At 39.7% G+C, this 18,847-nt stretch overlaps 1 protein-coding gene across 22 annotated transcripts in view; it reads right to left on the bottom strand.

Annotated features, from left to right (window-relative positions):
• auts2a (activator of transcription and developmental regulator AUTS2 a) overlaps window positions 1-18,847 on the bottom strand; it is a 480,371-nt gene that overhangs the window by 296,418 nt on the left and 165,106 nt on the right. Inside the window, exon 1 of one of the 22 annotated variants that reach the window (XM_042430302.1) lies at window positions 2,496-2,687. The exons of the other annotated variants lie outside the window; for them this stretch is intronic. Within the exon in view, the coding sequence (XP_042286236.1) occupies window positions 2,496-2,627 (132 nt within the window). The 5' untranslated portion in view covers window positions 2,628-2,687. Of the gene's footprint in view, window positions 1-2,495; window positions 2,688-18,847 lie in introns of those variants that run through there. 22 annotated transcript variants of the gene reach the window in all.

Genomic DNA, 18,847 nt, shown 5'->3' with positions numbered 1-18,847 from the left:
TGTAATCAGCTTTTGAGATATCACACATGACATAAATCATTAAACTTAAAGGAACAATATGTGCATCATCAGCGGTTTTAATGGAATTAGCAATATGGGGTTTCATTTACTGAAAGCCTGTGACTTCACTGTTTCCTACACGGTGTAAAACAACTGGCCTGCAGCACTTATCTGTGGCTCTCCACATAACATGCACAACTTGATCACTGTTTCAGAAATGCAACTTAGGTGCATACAGGAGCTCATGCTCGAAGAAAAAAAAAATCATTAGTACCCTTGATCTGTGCTGGTATAAAATTAAAAAGACAAAGCCGTGATTCACTGTCAAACTACTTTGTTTATCTTGCTGTGTCTTGCTGTCGACTCGGTATGAAATGGAGCTTAAAAATGAAGTGCATTTGTACTGTTGTAATTAAATTTTCATTTCTAAACTGTTTACTTGGCATGCGATAAACTCTATGCGAGTATTTGCAGTCTGTGAAGATGTGTAGGTGTATGTGTGCTTCTTTCCACAGTGCATATCATTAACAAATTTCTAGACATGTCCTGGGGAGCTATATTCCCTCTCACTGGACCACTCTGAAGCAAGCTATTTAACCAAACTGTTGGCTGGCATTCAGCAGCGCACCACGGCAAACACTTTATCACTTCTAATGAACAGAAAAGCAAATGAAACTGTAATAACAATTTGATGCAAATACAATAATTAAGATCATTATCTTGTTGAATGGTACTATCCACCAAATGTTCACGGTCCATTACACGCTAAAAATAGCAACTTTTATAAAAAATATTAACACTCGTTTAATCCTGATATTGATTACTGGTATGACAAGTTATTTTAAATTCGTTTTCATTAGTACATTTCATCATTTATTCCCTTTTTAATGCTCCTTATATCTGACTTAAAACTGAGCCATTACCAAATTTGTGGTGGAATTGTGGAAATTAAGCTCAGGAATTTCTAAATTGGCTACAATGAAAGCAAGAAACAAGCTAACTGTGCAACTGTAAAGCAGTGTACAGTATTCAGATAAAATTTGTCATGGAAGCCAAAGAAAAAATACAGTTAATTAATTTTGTCATCAAATCTAATAATAATGTAGAATAAATCTCAGTTCAGTGCAACAACAATAATGTCTCTCATAGTTTCCATCACACAAACATCCAATAGGTTGAATATCTGTCAATGCTTGCCTGAGGTTAAAATTACACCAGGAAACAGAGATGTTCAATAATTTATCAGCAGCAGCAGGAGTTTTCTAATCAGTAATGGAACTAATAGAGCAGAGAATGAAGACAGCCAACCAGGGCTGGATGTGTGAGCCTTTAGATTTAATCTTTCCTCTGGTTCCTCTTTGCCCAGTTCCTCCACTGTTTGAAATTTACATTTTGGTCAATCTGCCAAGAACCAGTACGCTAACCCACAGTTTGGCCCTGCTCCCAAGCAGGACCATGATATTGTAGGTCAGTCGCCATGCTGTGAGGCCACGGTGCAAATGGTTCGTCACACAAGAACACAGCTAAAGCTTGCTAGATAACTGAAACCAGTGGAAACGGGGCATCTGATATAGAGCCGTTGTTTTGGTTTGACTTGCTCGTGATCAGACAGTGTCTGGTGGCTGACTAGGACCAAAGATTATATATAATCAAAGAATCCAAATGTTATTTCCAAAAGTAATCTAAAAGCCTAATATTGGCCAAATAGCCTATATTGGGTTGTCTAATCTTTGTTGAATGGGGGGAGGGAGGGTGTGCAAAGCAATATCATTATGTATTATGCTACATCTGCACAGGGGCAATCAATGCTTCATTTCACCGGAGTTCTTCTGGGGGAGAGGCAGCTCAGAGGAGGGAGAGAGACGGCTGAGTGGCAGTGAGGGAGACAGCCGCGAAGATAGACAGCACGAGTCTCCAGTGTCGAGCTGAAGCCTGAGCCCTGTGGGAGAGTCGGGATGCCAATGGCCCCGCAGACACCGAAGAGCTGTTGACAAGCAGGAGCCCCAACCAACCCCCCCCCGTTCCCAGCACTGCAGTTACAACGCCATTTGTGCAGCACTGAGAACTGGGCCACCACAGAGAGAAGCACTCCACTGTGACACTGTACTCTAATGTACAGACCACGGGAGACGTGATGAGCGACGGTGCATTTATGCCGACACTGTACTGTATATGTGCTCTACTGTAAATTTTTTTTTTTTTTTTTTTTTTTTTTTTTTCAGGCTGTAGAGCCAGCAGTAAATCACTTTCACTGCATGTGGAGCTGTGCCAGCTGACTTATCTAATGTCAAGTGCCTCGAGGGCACAGAACCAAACACTTTCCACTCTGTGGGGAACATGAGGTTACATGGACACAGATTAAGCACATGTTTTTTTAAAAGATGTCAAATATTTAACATAAAGCAGGGCTGCCGTGAATGTGATGTTTGCGAGGAGGCATATGGTGGAAATATTCATAATCAGTACTGACACGCTGATGTGAATTATGTACAGACCTGAGTCAAACCAGGCATTTCTGGTTTCCACTTGACAACGGATTGTGAAGACGAGTACACATCTCGAGAAATGTCGTCCTTGAGGCTGCCGGCAGGTTTGCTCGTCTGGTAAATCCAGTAAGGCTGAAGCATGTGGACGGGCCTGGATTAATAGCTGAAGACAACACAGGAGTTGGAACAACCAAGTGGATTGATCCATTTAACTGATGCTTTGTCTCCTGTTGAAAGTGGGAAAGACTGTCAGCCAACAAATCACCAGTGTGGTGGAGGATCATCAAATCAACCTTCAGTCTGTTTATTGACTGCCTGAAAAAACCTTTTTACTGACAAGACTAATTTCTTTTGTGCGGTGTTTAAAAAGAAAGAAAGGCACAATAACAATTACTCATTCTATATAGTAATTATAACTTATCTGAATGTGATCTCAACTAGCTGGTAGCATCATGGATCTTTGATATGTAAAGAACATTTTACAATCAATAAGCTATGACATGCTGAAATAGAAGCAGTTTATCTTAAAATATCACTTTAACACTTTTGTTATAATCATAATATTTCTCTGCTGTTATTGTCAACTCCATTAATTTGCTGTTTTTCCTGTAAGACTAATCCATCTGACACATCAAGGAAGAAGCTAGACAAGCTCTAAGTTATTCTGTTGTGAAATGTCATATGAATATATTTTCATCACTCAAGAAGGCCATAAGCTACAGTATATAAAAAACACCACTGACAGACTGATGGTTGATCTGTGTGAATCTCTCCACAGCTGATTGTTTTGCTGCCTCACATAACAACAGCAACAACATATTTCTGCAAGCCAATCTTCAGCAGCGCTAACCTGCCGTACAGAAAGCTTACGCTGATTGTTTCACCTCAGAGCTGAGATGGGCAGGGCAGCATTAGCACCTCCAAACTGAAACAGACAAAACAGCAGCGACGACACAGCAACTGAATGTCGACATTTGACGACAAAGTGGTCTAAAATGAAAAACATACCGCAGATTTTAACCACCTGTGTTTTTTTCACACAGTGTGATTGGAGAGTATGAATTGTATGTCAAATAAATGTGCACATGTGTGCGTGTGTGTGTGCGAGTGTGTGGGTAAAACTGAATGAACCACATAAATCACTTTCATTCAGAATGGCACACAATGTTTTGACTTCCCTGTGCCTACATACCTTATAATATGGAGGGGAAAAACTCATAAGAAGGAATCCAATAATGCCAGTACATGCACAAGCCTGTGCACGAGAAAGGAATTACAATATTCAGTTCCTTTTTTAAATCATCAGATTTCTTTCAAGATGCTGGATGCAAAGCTCTCCCCCACACCTCTGAATGAAAGAGATCGATATGATGGAGAAGACTACTGCATTCTGATACACGGAGAGGATCAGAGTTCAACCAGAAATGATCCCACAGAGCAGATAAATGAAGAGGGCTGAGGATAACTGTGCTCTTAAATTCACAGAGTGGAAATCTAGAGCGGGCCTAGACATCCAGGCTTCTGGAAATCACTCGCTGTCACTCAGACTGCTGAATCACCAGCAGCGTTTTAAAGCCCACGGATATGACGAAAGAGGCTTAAGCACCACTAACACACTCCGTCTGTGTAATTGGCAGCCTTGGGTTATTACAGCACGCGTTACGAGGAAACTGCACAAACAGGAGAAAACACAGCAGACTATTGTGAAAAACATAATACCTTATCATGGGGTCTGCTTGCTGAGTGATAAGGCCTGTGTGGATAGCCTACGGGTTGCTTCCACTCACAGCTTGTACAGTGCAGCTGATACCCTGCTATTAGCTGGCAAAACTAAATCCATCCTGAAAGCCTGCCTTGCTAGTGTGTGTGTGTGTTAATGCGTGTCAGCTTGTGTATGTGTGTGTGTGTATATGCTTCACGCACACCCTGGGATGTACTGAACCAACAAAGACCACGCTGGCATTTACATAAGAGCACCTTTTGTCTCAGTGTAAACCTCCCATTTACAAAACTCCTGCACATGTTAAATGAAAACACGCTGCCTAGGGACTGAAGCCATAGAGATGGAAGTATGTAGAGGTTCAGGTGAGTGATACACCGGAGCCCCAAGGGGTCATATAGACAGTCCATCAATAGCTCTGCTACCCCGACCTGCCTAAGCTGTAATGAGAAGTGCCAGGAGGCTCAGGCAAGGCTTAACAGTGTGTCCAAAGCAATACAGCAGATGAAAGAGCAGGGGAAGTGGCTGCTTAACACACGAGTTTCACCTAAGAATCAACTAAAATGAAATGTTCTGCTTTCATCAAATATGCTCACAGTCTGGAATATATCATTGATTTGGCTGGCTGCTTTTTCCATGTTTACTAATTAGCTCTAGCTTATTTAGTTGAGAATAAACATTTCCATTTTTGCCTGTAGCGCACAGTTCATTACAATCATGCTAATTCCTAGCCATGCCAAAATGTAGTTTATACATGATTCCTCTGCTGTTATGATTTTGAAGAAATTTTCTAATGTTGTGATACTTTTTTTTTTTTTTTTTTTTTTTTTTTTTTTTTAATTGTATGAAAGGGTTTCTCAGTCAAACAAAATTTGATATTTTCACATAAATAAATGTTTGTTACTCTCATATGAAAACCTGGATAGGTTTTTTTGTGATATTACTTCTCTTGTTGTTATTTTCATGAGCATTACTTCATGACCTAAACGTTTGAAGCTGTCACTTCCTGTGACCACAAAGTAATCATTTCCTGATCATGAGGAAAAAAATGTTACCTTTAGTTGACGAAATAATTCTTCTTCTATCATAAAATAATGATAATGTCACAATCACTATTATGTTTGCTTCTGTCATCAATCACCAATCGAAGTATCTGAAGCTACAGTCAGCTCAAGCTTATACAGTTGCTTTAGAGAGTATATCGTTACTAACTAAAATCCCACACCACACAATAATTGATATGTATAACAGTACATATCATATTACAGCAATTGTGATTTGCTTGTAATAAACTAAGGCTGCAACCAACGATTACTTTCAGTCAGATTAATTCTTTGATCCAGAAAATAGTCCAGAAAGTAGTAAAAAAAAAAAAAAAAAAAAAGGAAGCCCCAAGCCCAAATTGACACAGTCAAATTGCTTGTTCTGTCTGACCAACAACCCAAATCCCAAAGATATTCAGTTTGATATCATAGAACACTAAGAAAACCAGCAAATATTCACCTCTCAGAAGCTGGAAACAATGAACTTTTAGTATTTTTACTTATAAAAATGCTTAAACAAATAGTAGATTATCAAAATAGTTGCCAATTAAATTTCTGTCTATTAATTAAACATTACAGAGCACTAAAAGATGTTGTCAAAAAGTGAGAAAATACCACTTACCATCTACATAAACAATGTAAAGATGCATAAAGCCCTCCTTATAGTTGATATACATGAGGCACGTAAATGATGCGTCATGTAGGCGGGGCGGAGCGGCGTTTTCTACGTGCTACACTCCGTCTCCATCACTGCATGCATATTGAGTTTTGCCAAGTGCTAATGCAGTTGGGTATGCAGAGTTTGGAAGCGTAGCCTATATAAACTGCTACTGAATTATTTAACTACAGGATCATGGTACACATTGATTTGATTTATTTATTTTAATATGCAATGTAAAAAGAAACCCCACAAAGTTGCACTGCTGCGTCGTATCGCCTCTGGCACAATGAGGTATTTATTTTAATCATTTTCAAACAGCTTGTGCTCCTTTTTTCAAAAAAAAAAACACAGTTCCATGTAGTTTTTACCTGTTGGAGGGCCTTGTAGCCACGTGTAGAGAAAAAAAAAAGACCAGCTGCATTAAAATAAGAGATGACCAGCGTGATGATCCGTGGTCAGTGAGCAGCGCAATGATCTGATGGTCAGTGTAGCAGCTTCGGTTAATTATAACGGATGTGCTTCAGTTGATTATTCCATGCTCGGTGTATTTTGGCCGTAAGGCAAACATTTATCCACAGTGGCTTTTTTTTACTTGAGATGTGCTGTTTGTGGATGTAATGTTGTGGGATCCTGCTTTCTTTTCTCTTTTCCCTACACCAGAAGGCACATGAGCCGAATAGCACTCACTGAAAACAATACAAGCCGATGTTTTCGTTTTGGGGTAGAGAGCTCCGGATCCATCTGGCATTCTGGAGCATAGCCGTCTCTGCTGCACACAGTTATGCACAAACACACAAACACACAGATTTTTTTTCTCTCTCACACCATGATGTATATTTTTCATTCTTCTTATATAGTCTGTCTTTCTTATATTCTCTCAGAGACATAGTAACACATATTTGTGCATATATAGATATGCTGTTTTGGATTCATCTTTTCATCATAATATTTCATAAAAATCATATAGTCTGTCAGTTAGCAGCTTTAGATGCACATTAGTCCATGTTATGACTTATCCCTAATCATATTCAAGATATGATATGGAAACCTGATTATCCATATCTCTGTATCATTCTAACTTATCTTCTGTGATTCATTTCTGCACTGAGGTCCAGGTATTATCAGTATCTGATTTATAAATGTTTGACCACAATATGATCCAATATTTATTTTAATTCCATTTTGACTTTTTTCCCCCTTCATTAGAAATTACAGTGGAGTGAAGGCCTTTGTGAAAAAGAGTGAAACAGTTGAGATGTTTTCCTGCTGAATAGCTCTGCATTAAGAAAATATAACCTGCTAATACAGTTTACCACTATACTCCTGTAGTATTGTGTATAGTGTCCTATAGTATTTCTGTCATATCCATATTTTCTGTAATGTCTAACTTACAGACCACCATGCACCTATGCACACAGTATCCATTTACTGTTTATTAGTCACATTGAGGTGTGGCTCATATTATGATGTTAGCACTGAACATAAGTTACCAGATGATTCATATATGATTCTAACACAGCGGTGTGAGCAAATGAACCGCAGGGTCACAAATTAAGTGACAGCACGCCGTTTCAATTAATGACAAGATAGCGTGTGTCAGCTTCTAGTAGTGTTTCCATATGGAGTCTGTCTGTTGACTCCTCTCAGCATCAGCTGTTTAGTTCAGTGTATGTATGTAACTAAGTAATGTGTGCACTGGACATCAGTGTGACAGACTTCAGTAGACTGGGCATCTGAAATTAATTACAAAGGATTTCCTCCTCTTCTTAAGGCCCTCCAGCTGGTAGCGCCCCACAGTAGCCACCAAGCTAATGAATGCCTAAAAGAGCCTTGTGGGTGTCCTCAGTTATTCCCGATAAGTCAAGTGAACCAAACCCCCCCAGTCAAAACTATCTCCTCTTAACACACTGTGGGCATTAGCAGGTAAACATAAGCAAGCTCTACTTAAAGCACCGACATGAAATGTGTACTTAACCTCTAGTAGGGGTGCAATGGATCACAAAACTCACGTTTCAGAATCACTGATCACATCATTTTTCGGATCAGCCAAAAAAAAAAAAAAAAATCTATCTATCTATCTATATATATATATATATATAAAACTTTGCTTTCCATTTATTCTGTAAAACACTTAAAAGAAGGAACTTCTTGTATTCTCGTATTAAATGAAAATATTCAAGATGTCCAATGTTTAAATAAAATCTTAAAATATATTAAATATTCAATACACAATTGTTAAATTGAAGTGCAATATGAGGCATAATACCTTCTAGCCTGTGTCCACATCATCAAAACTTGATAACATAACACACATGAACACATATCTTGTCCTGCAGCTTAGCTTGTTGAATGAGCCACCAAACAAACATCCACCGTGGAAGAGTGCCCTGCTAATATCAGTTAGCAGTTAGATAGCTAATTAGCTGCAGCACATTAAAAAGGTGCAATGTGTATGAGGCAGCCAGAATTTTAGTTTCAAACATTCAAAAATTAACTAAAATCATCAACAGAATGAGAAGAAATAACAGTTTTGATGATATGTCAAAGACCTATATGTATTGTGTTGCAGAGATAACTAGTGAAGTTGGCAAGCTAACCAGCTAGCCTTGGTCCGTCCTGTCTCGTAATACCAGTTTGTACCACAGGGGCAATAGTGAGTCACTGTAGCATCCAGTCTGCCCTCAGTCCGACACGCTACCCAGGGCTACAGCGGCTACAGCGCTACCCAGAGCCACCAGCAGCAATGGTGGCCAGGCTGAAAGCTGCTGTATTTATCACTGTAGGACTGTCAATATGTCATTTTTGTATTTTTTCAGGCCATTTAGATTGCCAATATGTGGTCAATTTATCCAAATAATGCCTATTTGGCAAGTTGCGCTGATGTTGTCAGAGACACAGCTGCTGTAACAGCCACTGATCGGGGAGACAGCTGACCATCTCAGCTGCATGATACGATGAACTGATTTGTGCAGCTCTTTAGTAATTTACTGCTGGCTTTAATGTCTCCATAAAATTTTGATATCTTGACGACGCACTAGCACAGCTTCACGGTAGGCAAGGCAAGCTTATTTATATAGCACATTTCAGCAACAAGGCAATTCAACGTGCTTTACATAAAACATAAAAGCATTGAGACAAAGTGCAAAAGAAACACATAAATAAAAGGACATTTAAATCAATTAAAAACAGTCATTAAAGAGCTAAGAGAATAGAAAACAAAAACAAGCTAAAGTGTAAAAAAGTACACTTTACGCTATATTCAGTGAGTGATAATGGGGTGGAAGGGGTGGGGCTGTGCTCTCTGGTGATATGCTGCCCCCTATTTGTTTGGATCAGGTGGCCAATTCTTACACATTGCACCTTTAAACAGCATAAAAAACACACTTGCAAATGTGACTTTGGACCCGTTAGGTGCTGGTTTGGTCGTTGCTCTTCAAAACCCTGTTAGCGACACGCTGTCTATCCATGACTTGTAGCTGCAGCAGTTAGTTTGCTTAAATTCTGCAATTGAGCTGCAGTTCAGATGGGGAAGTCGGACCGGGGGGGGGTGACCCATACAGATCATGGATCAACTATGTTCTTTTACACCACTAACCTCTAGTCAGGCAGCTGGATTTAAGTCTGCAATTTATCTTTTAATCCTGTACTGACAAAGTTTACATATATATACACATTTCAAAATTTTGGTAACCAATTACAGACAAATGGTAAGTGATACCCCAAAACATGAAATATGTGCCAACAGAAGCAAAAAATGTGTTTACCAAAAAATCCAAATTTCCAGGGGAAAATTTTTCCAGGTGCAAATGGGCGTGGCCTATATCAGTCAAATCGGCATCATCCAAGGAACACAATGTGCAAATATTGTTTTGATATGCCTCACAGTTCATGAGTTATTAGCCAAAATGGAAAACACATAATAACTGACCCCATGGTGGCGCTATTGGTACCATGTTTTAAAATGTTAAGTATTTCCACATGGAACCTCTGTCCATGAAGTATGAATACTTTAGCACTTTTAGTTTTTGAGATATTAACTTTCAAACATTCCTCCCATACTTTCCATTTTAAATTTTAATATTTTTAAAATTGTATAAAATCACTGGAATAAGCTAGAAAGTCATAGAATAAATGTCCTTAAAGAGCTGAATATTTTGATATTTGAATGGTTTCTGTAGCTGAAAGTAATAGTTTACTTCTGCTACAAGCATCAAAAGAATAGCCAGAGCACTAACACATACAGATGTTAATGTATTATTCACCCTTGCATCATGCATAAAGCATGTACAGATTTGTCCTTAGTGATGGCATAAATAGCAACAATCTCATATGCAGAACAAGGGAATGAATGGCAGTCCTAAACCATTAGTTACAAGCATTTTCACACTTAAACATAAACACACAGCAGCACACAGCTCTAGACAGACATGCACTTGCAGCTCTCCCTTCACTATTCCACCAAACCTTGTCAGGAATTCCCAGGAAGAGCATTTGTCACAGGATTCATGTCTTTCAAATACAGTATTACTGTCATCCTCGCTTCTTCCTCCTAAGCCTGGGCTTTCATGCTTAATATTCCAGCCATGTAAATGTTAAAACTAGGTACAGGCTGTGCCTTCATGCTCTATCATAGAAAATGCATTTTACAGGCAATATGTGAGGCCGACTTTTACACGCATGTGTACGTTGGTGCATTGAAAATCACTGTAGATCAAATCACTCTGTAATCATGCTGATTAGTGTTTCAAACCTGGGATCTGTAGCATCCTTATAGGGCTCTATAGACTGATGGACAGTAAAATAATCTTTTGTCATGCATTTATTTTTAAACATATTCTAGGTCAACTCATTAAAGAAGACGCTCTGGAATCCTCCTCTCTCTAACTTATTGAGCCAGGAGCCCTGAAGTTTACAACAACTGAAAGCTAAAACTACAAGACTATATTAAACTGGTTCTAGATGGACTATATGCCTCAGCTCTAACTGGGTAAAATATCAAATACCACTTCCAAAAGCCAAATGTTTCCATCAGTGATCAAACAGGAAGTAGATGGCCCAGAACCATTTTCACAGTGGATGCTGAATGAGTACATAACATGGCAAACTGAGATCTCCTTCTAATGGACCTGAGTGACTCTCATCTAAAGTCGTTTCGGTCCACATGAAGCCTCCTACTGAGCATCTAGAGCAGTTAGTTCCACAGGCAAAGGCAGGGGGGATGACATCATACTGAGACACAGCTATGGAGACTTTAATTAGTATTTCAATATCATTTGACCTGGAAAAGATGTAACTGCATCCTGCACTACATAGCTGGGCCTGGGGATAACCAAGGTGCTGTGAGCAAAGCAAATTGTTTGGTATTAGCTATTATGATACATGCCAGTTTTCTAAATATTGCAAAAGCATGTGATTATGGATTATAGTTTGGCATTCAGGCTCATGTAAACAATTCGTGTAAAAAAGAACTGAAGCAGTGCAGTTATTGAGCAAAGCTTATCTGAGAGTGCAGGAATGAAAACAGATGGAAATGGAAACAGCGGTGGGTTGGCTCGGTTTGAAAGAAGGATCAGAGAAGAGAGAGGGGATCAAAGGTTCAAAGCTGCAGGTAGAGATCTCAACAGGGCTCTGTCCATAAGTCCACAGGCCCCGTGGTGCAAAGACACACACACATACACACACGCCAACGCATTTGTAACTGCACGGCCATTAGTATGCACTGTGCAGTTAAGCATGAAAAGGGTCTCCTCTCAAGTAGAAAAAAAAAAAATCTGTCCAAATGCATCATCACGGGGGCCATTACACACAAAAGAGAGAGTGTGACTCTGGCCATGGCTCTACTTCAGAGATGGCATTTTACAATCAGCCTCCGCAAACGTTTATCTTTTTTTCCCCTCACATCTGTCACTGGAACCTGCCAGAATAAAGACAAAGATGGAATGGAAAAGAAAATGGCTTGGGCTCAGTGAGCTGGTGGCACACAGAACAGGGAAATGTATTTTTCTCAACTGAGGCAAGTCAATTATTTTAGGGTGTGATTTTCCTCTGTGCTAATACTTGGATAAGGATACATGGTGATGTTAGTTCATTGCTGTTTGCTAAATTAACAAGTGTCTGGGAGACTTAGGTCTTAAAGAGGTGGAACCATTAATCCAATGTTCTCCAGCCACTCTAGGTGCGCCATTAGCCAAAGATTAGCTGTCAATGTAGACATAAGCTGCTGGAAGACTTGTGTGTAAATTGGTATTGATTGTCATTCATAAATCTCAGAAACAGCAGCATTCAGTCTTTGAAAACACTGCTTGTGAACAAATATTCCTTTTTTTTGACCTCAGAGGAATTGTGTCCTGCACTGTAACATTTCAACTGTTTTTTCTAGATGTTAATGCAGTTGAAAAAGAACCTTTGGGCAGTACAGAAACTTACAGATAGGGGTATCGCTAAACCTGCAACATTGCAACACAGCGCTATAGACATGCCAACCGCAGTAGATGCCAAACAACCACCACAACAACGCTATGTTCATGTTTTTTTTCTTTTTTTCATGAGGTTAGGCCATTCTTGTTTTGCACTTCGATGCATGTGTATTGAATGTTTGGCGGCTCCTGCAGTCCAGTCCTGCGGCTCCAGAGGATCCTGCCCACCGCGTGCAACGTCTCACATGCCGAGTTCTCCCTCGTTGGGCTCCGTGGAGCCTTGCGCAAGCCTCCCACTGCTGGCATCCAGGCTAACAAACTACCTGGCACCCAGCCCTCATAACAGAGCCAGGCACGGGGTCAGTGCTGATGCTTGGTAGTTAAAAACACATCTGTATGAATATTTTCTCTTGGTTATATGTTCAAACTCTCCTGAGTCACCGCACGGCTGAGCAGGCTGCCATTTAACCTGCAATATAAAGTAGTTTTCCACCAATCATATAATATATTTTTCAGAATTGTAGAAACACATTATCCAGATTCCCAGCACATCCTACACCTGAGAAGTCAACACAGTTCCCACAGTCCCTTTCCTGCTGCCTGTATGTCAACTCCAAACATTGATGCTGCTTGTTGCACATTTCCCCTGCTGCGGAGTTATTTGTTTTGCCTGAGTTCATCCGAATGCACTGGTGGCAGTTTTTCACCTCAGTGAGTGAGATGAAGGTGTCGGTGTTGTGCACGTGACCCAAGCCTTTATGAGCTGAACCGCGCATCATGACATCAATCATCAATCAAAGCCCTTCCACTTTGCATTTTATATGTGAGTTGTGTATGTATATGAGGTAACTGAATCACATTTATACACAAGAACAGCTCTGTTTGATATAGGCTATATGGTGAAATCAGACTTTTCTTTCCTTCCCAAACAGACTGCTTCCTTCCTTCACTGTCCTTCAGATCAAATGTTTAATGCAAATGTTCATTTCTGTATTCCCTGTTGCTACATATATATATATATGTGCCTAAATGTATCCGTTAACAGATCCTGCTTTGGATGATCAGATCTAAAATGTGTCTTGGGTGGATTTACACCTGGATTTTATGGCCTGTTGCTCTGTGCAGTTTACAGTCCAATCACCTAGGACACATGTTAGTAACAGATGGAAAGGTTGTCAACTGAAGCAAGAAAAAAAAACAAACCTGCAGGGAAAGATAACGGTCATGTTGTAAAGCATGTAACATGGCCCTGCAATACAGACGGTAAGTTCTACAAATTAATCTGCATCTGTGGCAAAAAAGGTCCCCCATCAGTGCCACAATAGACTAGCTGCTTGAGTGGTCGATTACACAGCCGAGATACTGAATGTACACTGGTAAGAGATCAATGAGGCTTTAAACAGGGGCCCGGCTCAGTTTATGTCCAAATGAAAGACCTACTCATCTTCCAAAATGACTGCACACTCTCTGAGGAATGATAACGGAATCTGATCGGTATCTAAATGTTAGCGTGCACATGTGAGTGTACACTAGTAGAATAGCACAAAATAGTAGAATCCGTCTAGAAATACCAAATAACTTATTATGTGACTGAGATTATCTAATCTGCAAGGATCTTTAACATCCACAGATGACAGTTTATTTCATTAACATGTCAGTCACTGGGCTGTCACAGCACATTAATGCATACCATACATCACTCTCTGACACTTCCAAAATGTGGCTAAATGAATATCTGCCATTACTGCCAAGAGACTGGAATAAATACATGTGTGGAAGGTGGAAAATTAATTAAAAGGCTGGAAAAGTGGTATTATTCACTAGACAGAAATATCTGTCAAGGCAGCTTGGCACAAGGAGAGCCAAGAAAAAAAAAGCTCTCTGAAGGTGTCCTTGTTCATCAACTTGCATTTTCTCAGGAACAAAGCTTTAAGAAAACCTGGTTTGATACTTATGTCTCTTAATTGTTTTAAATGTCATTTTTTTCCCCCTGTTCTTTTGGAAACAAGCTGTCAATACATTTGATTTCACATTAGCCTCCTTCTTACAATGAAGTAGCAATCAATGTGTTCTTCTCTGCTTGCACTTACAAGTCCTCCTCCAGGCAGACTTCTGAGGGCTGTGCCAGAGAAAATCAATTGTTTTTGAAATGCTGGCAAGCCGACAGCATCATCCCACGAATAGCATACAAGAAGAGAAAAATGCCAGACTGTTAAACTGCAATTCATCATCTTCATTTGGCCATATGAGAGGAATACCCTTTGTTGGCATAATTACTGCAGTTGATCCTCTCAGCTAAGGCCAGAGACATGTCCCTTAACTCCTGCTCCACTTTAAATGTCAATATCCATTAATTAGCTGGATATTATTTGTTATTTGAAGGTCTGACAACTTATCAATGAACTTGTTATCATTTTATTGAACTCCTCGCTTTATACCATTTCCACCCACACACGCTGATGAGTCGACTTAATCCATGAGCTATGATGCTCCACCGTGCCCCAGCTTGAATGTGTCACATCTCCAAGATCAGTGTGGGTGTGACAGATGGGTGTGAAGCTGGTGCCTAAAATTAAATGACTGATGGGCACAGCAGAAAGCATAAATAGAAATTGGTACTTAATTGGAACCAACAAGGTCCTCGTGGCACATCAGTGGTACTGAAATCAAATGTAAACGGCAGGAAAAGCACAGGCAGAAGATTTCCACAGCTCTTATGAAAACATTTGTCCTCCAGCAGACACATGGTTTATACATAACCCCTCTTATGGACTTTTTGTCAGTGTGATGTGAAGCCTGCAGTGAAAGGCATTAAAGCTCTTTGTAATCGATTGACTATCTCCTCGCTCTCTGGTGGTCAGCAGCTTGTAGTATTCTGTTTGGTGCAGTTAGGCATGACATGACAAATCCAGTACTGGTGTGCAACCTGATGCAATATGTATTCCAACAGCCAAAAACAAGTTAAGCTCTTATTTTTGGTCTTTTTTCCCCTAGCGAGGCTGCAAAAGAAAGGATTTGTTTCTGGCAAGTGCTTTTCCAGGGGAAACAGACACTTAGTAATTTTAGTAACTATATTTCTCTTGCTCACACAAAACTAATCAAACACCAAAGATTGACAGAAACAAAGGAACAGATTCAATTTAAGACATTGTTTCACCAACATACAGCTAAACACAATACTTCAGCTAGGCTGTGTCATTTTGGCAAAACAGGGCAACAAATAATTGGATATCATCCTCTTTGGGACCATATATGTCCATATACCTACTATAATCTGGCCATTTGTTGTGAGGAATCCTGCTCTGGACCAAAGTGTTGGAACAAACAGAACAAACAGACCAACCAACTAATCAATCAGCTGAACTACTAAGTTATAGGGATGCACTGATCCGATACTGATATCCGATATCGGGTCCAATACTGACTCAAACAGCTGGATGGGGTATTGGTGACAATGTGGCCGATCTCCGTCTCGACCTATTATCTAGAAAGGAAGACACACTGGCGGGGCCCATGGTGCCATTAGATGCTTTTCTACCGCCAGAGGTGGGTTGCTGCTGTTGTTTCTGCATTGTGAAGCACAAGACTTAATAGACAGTACAAAGTGTATGCTAACTTATAACACTATGTGAAGTTATTTTGGACACTATCTTCCATAAATAGCAGCTGTCCCGAGGAGCCCGTGTAGCCTCAAAAACACCAGCTATTGTTGCTAATCTTGCTAGGAGGCAAGGCGTGTGGCCTAAAATGTAACGGCAAAAAACCCCCGCTAATTAAATCCAATGCAGCATAGAATTTAACAAAATCCCCCAACTAGTGGTTATGTCAAAACAAGCAACTAATAAAAGTCGAGTTCCGTTTGATTATTTAGCAATGGCTGGCAGTTAGCAGTAGCTCTGCTCCTCAGGCTCACATCAGGATTACTTTCTTCTCTCGGTCGTGTTGCCATCACTCCGGCATCACTGAGCCTTCCAGTAAAAAATATAAGGTCTCTGCGTTACTGTCAGTTGCCTTAGAAATTTGGATTTGTTCAGGTTTCTGCGTCTCTGACGGAGAACCTGCTGTGGTCAGTCAACATCACCTCTTGGTATGTTCACTTGACTCAATCCAGAAAATCCCATATTGTTTAGTTCAGTGAATGTATCCTTATAGCTGTCCTCTTTCAAAACAGTAACATCGTGTGTCTGTGTGTGTGTGCATACGCTACGCCCAGTAATATTATTGTTAGCCTATGCATATTATATCAATCTAGATAATGTCATATCTGGATTGTAGTCCAGACCAATGTTGTTGAATCATTGCAGCTAAATGTTAGCAACTCCAATCAGCGGTATATTTACTGCCTTAGACACACCCCATTCCTGCAAACAAATGACTTGAATCACTCACTCATTAATTCATGACTATATTGTATAATTTCAAACAAATAAACATGTTTATTACATTTTGCTTTACAAAGTTGGGAAAGCATCATTAGGAAAACAAAGTCAAGTCTGATGTTGTCTTAAACATAAAAGAATGATCCCAGTCTCTTCCACACAGTGAGGCATATAGCATACACTGCTATCAGATCGCTGCTCAGTATCAGGACTGAAAAAGTCAGATCGGTGCATCCCGACTAAGTTATCACCTAAATGATCCTAAAGCTGTACCACTATGAGCACTGACCTACAATCACATAGTTACAATTAATTTTTAAAAAAAAAAATAGGAGTATAAATTCCCAAACCGACCTCAAAATGTCAAGTAACATTTCAAATATTAGTATCTAATTCCACAAAAAAGAACATTCCCTGGAACTGTAGAATCTGACTGACATAACATAAACTGTCTTATCACTTAAGTGACAATGATTATTTTGTTATTTCGTAATGTTTCTATTCGTTATGAAGTAATGAAAGGAGCCATTCTACACTGCAGGCCCTAAACTGCTTGTGTCAGCTCTGCATGTCCATCCCAACGCTAGGCTGCTCTCCCTGTCTCACCCATAAGTGGTGTTATGCAGTTATGTGCCTGGTGCCATTCTGTACGCAGTTTGTGCATTAGGTGAATCTGTTGTCTTCTGTTTTTTTATGATGTGTAACAAATTAAGTTAGAGAGGAAAATTATTTAGAGGAACAACAAAACCTGCAGGAGCTCTGTGGGACATTGTGAATTAAGAAGTCTATCCAGACCTTTCAATGCAAGATGAGGGTAAAACAAGACACCCAAATGTACTAATGTACACAATACTGCTTTTGTGCTGTTCATCGTATTATCACAGGCAGTCAATCATGTAATAGACTGCTGTTAACCCGCTGAGCAAGAAGATGAGGTGTTGTTTGGCCTTCAGGCGCAATGCTGAACAGCAGAGAAAGGAAGGCTGGAAAACTCAAAGGTGTGATTGGAAGGGAGCCTGATCAAGCCTGTATTAGATGCAGAGATGGAGGAAAGGAGAATTTATCTTAGCGTGTGTGTGTGTGCTACAAACATATAGGCATTAGAGACTACTAATTATGGAGAAATAATGGAACAGTGAGCTAACTACAGCAACGCAGCAAAGGTTTTAAGATGAGAGGGCACTCAATAATTTAACAATTTCTTGAAGTGCTGTAATAGGTTGCTGCTCAGGCCTCTCTCAATAAAATCTGTCTCCAAACCACCTTCTTCAAAAAGGACAGCTGCTGCTGTGTACTTTGATCTCAGTGCAATGAATGAACACTCCTCAATACTTCTTTGTAATTTCTTGCTCAATTTAAAGTGAAAGAGTTTAGGTTTGGAAAAATGAGCCCAAACTCCATGAGACATAAAAATACATAACAAAATATCAAATAGAAATAGTCAACGGTCTGTTGGATATTGCAGCATACGTCTATTGGGCCTTAGCACTGCATTATTACACTGTTAAGCTTGTTGTGTATCAATGCATTAAATCTACTGTTCTGAACTACAAATGCACCGAGAGAAAACTTCAGGGCATGAAACTAGACAGCAAGGGCCTCCACTCAAAATAAATATCAAAATATTTTAGCGCTATCTCTTGCACTTAATATTATGGCCTAAGAATCTGTCCAACATTAATCCTTCAAGATGTGAAAAAAAGACCAGCCTTATGCTCATAAAGAGCATAGCCCATTTATTCACTGCTCAGCAGTTGTTCTGTAGCCTTGCTTTGTGTTCCATTTTCAATTCAGTGTAATCTAAGTATGAATAGCCTTATTGAGTTCTACTCAACAAGTCAAGAGATATACAGGTAAAAAGCTTCTCTTAGTCAGTCATTGACTGTAAATAAAGATGGACGTCATGACAGCTCCCCAGAAGTGAAGCCAAAACATCTGGATTGCTCCCTGGTGACTGGCTGCAGTATAGATAAGTCCCGCCCCCTCCATGTTTGCAGATGGAACATGAGCAAAAATAAAAAAATCAAAGTACACGTCAAATACATTTTTCCCAAAGATGGTTTCTGTCATTTTAGGTTGTTTGTTTTTAATCAGTTATTTGACGATATAACAAGGGGGCCTGATGTCATGATTGACAGCTGT

This window comes from Thunnus maccoyii, chromosome 13 (genome assembly GCF_910596095.1).
Source record: "Thunnus maccoyii chromosome 13, fThuMac1.1, whole genome shotgun sequence".
Classification (NCBI taxonomy): Eukaryota; Metazoa; Chordata; class Actinopteri; order Scombriformes; family Scombridae; genus Thunnus; species Thunnus maccoyii.
This window is presented reverse-complemented; position numbering and strand designations above follow the sequence as displayed.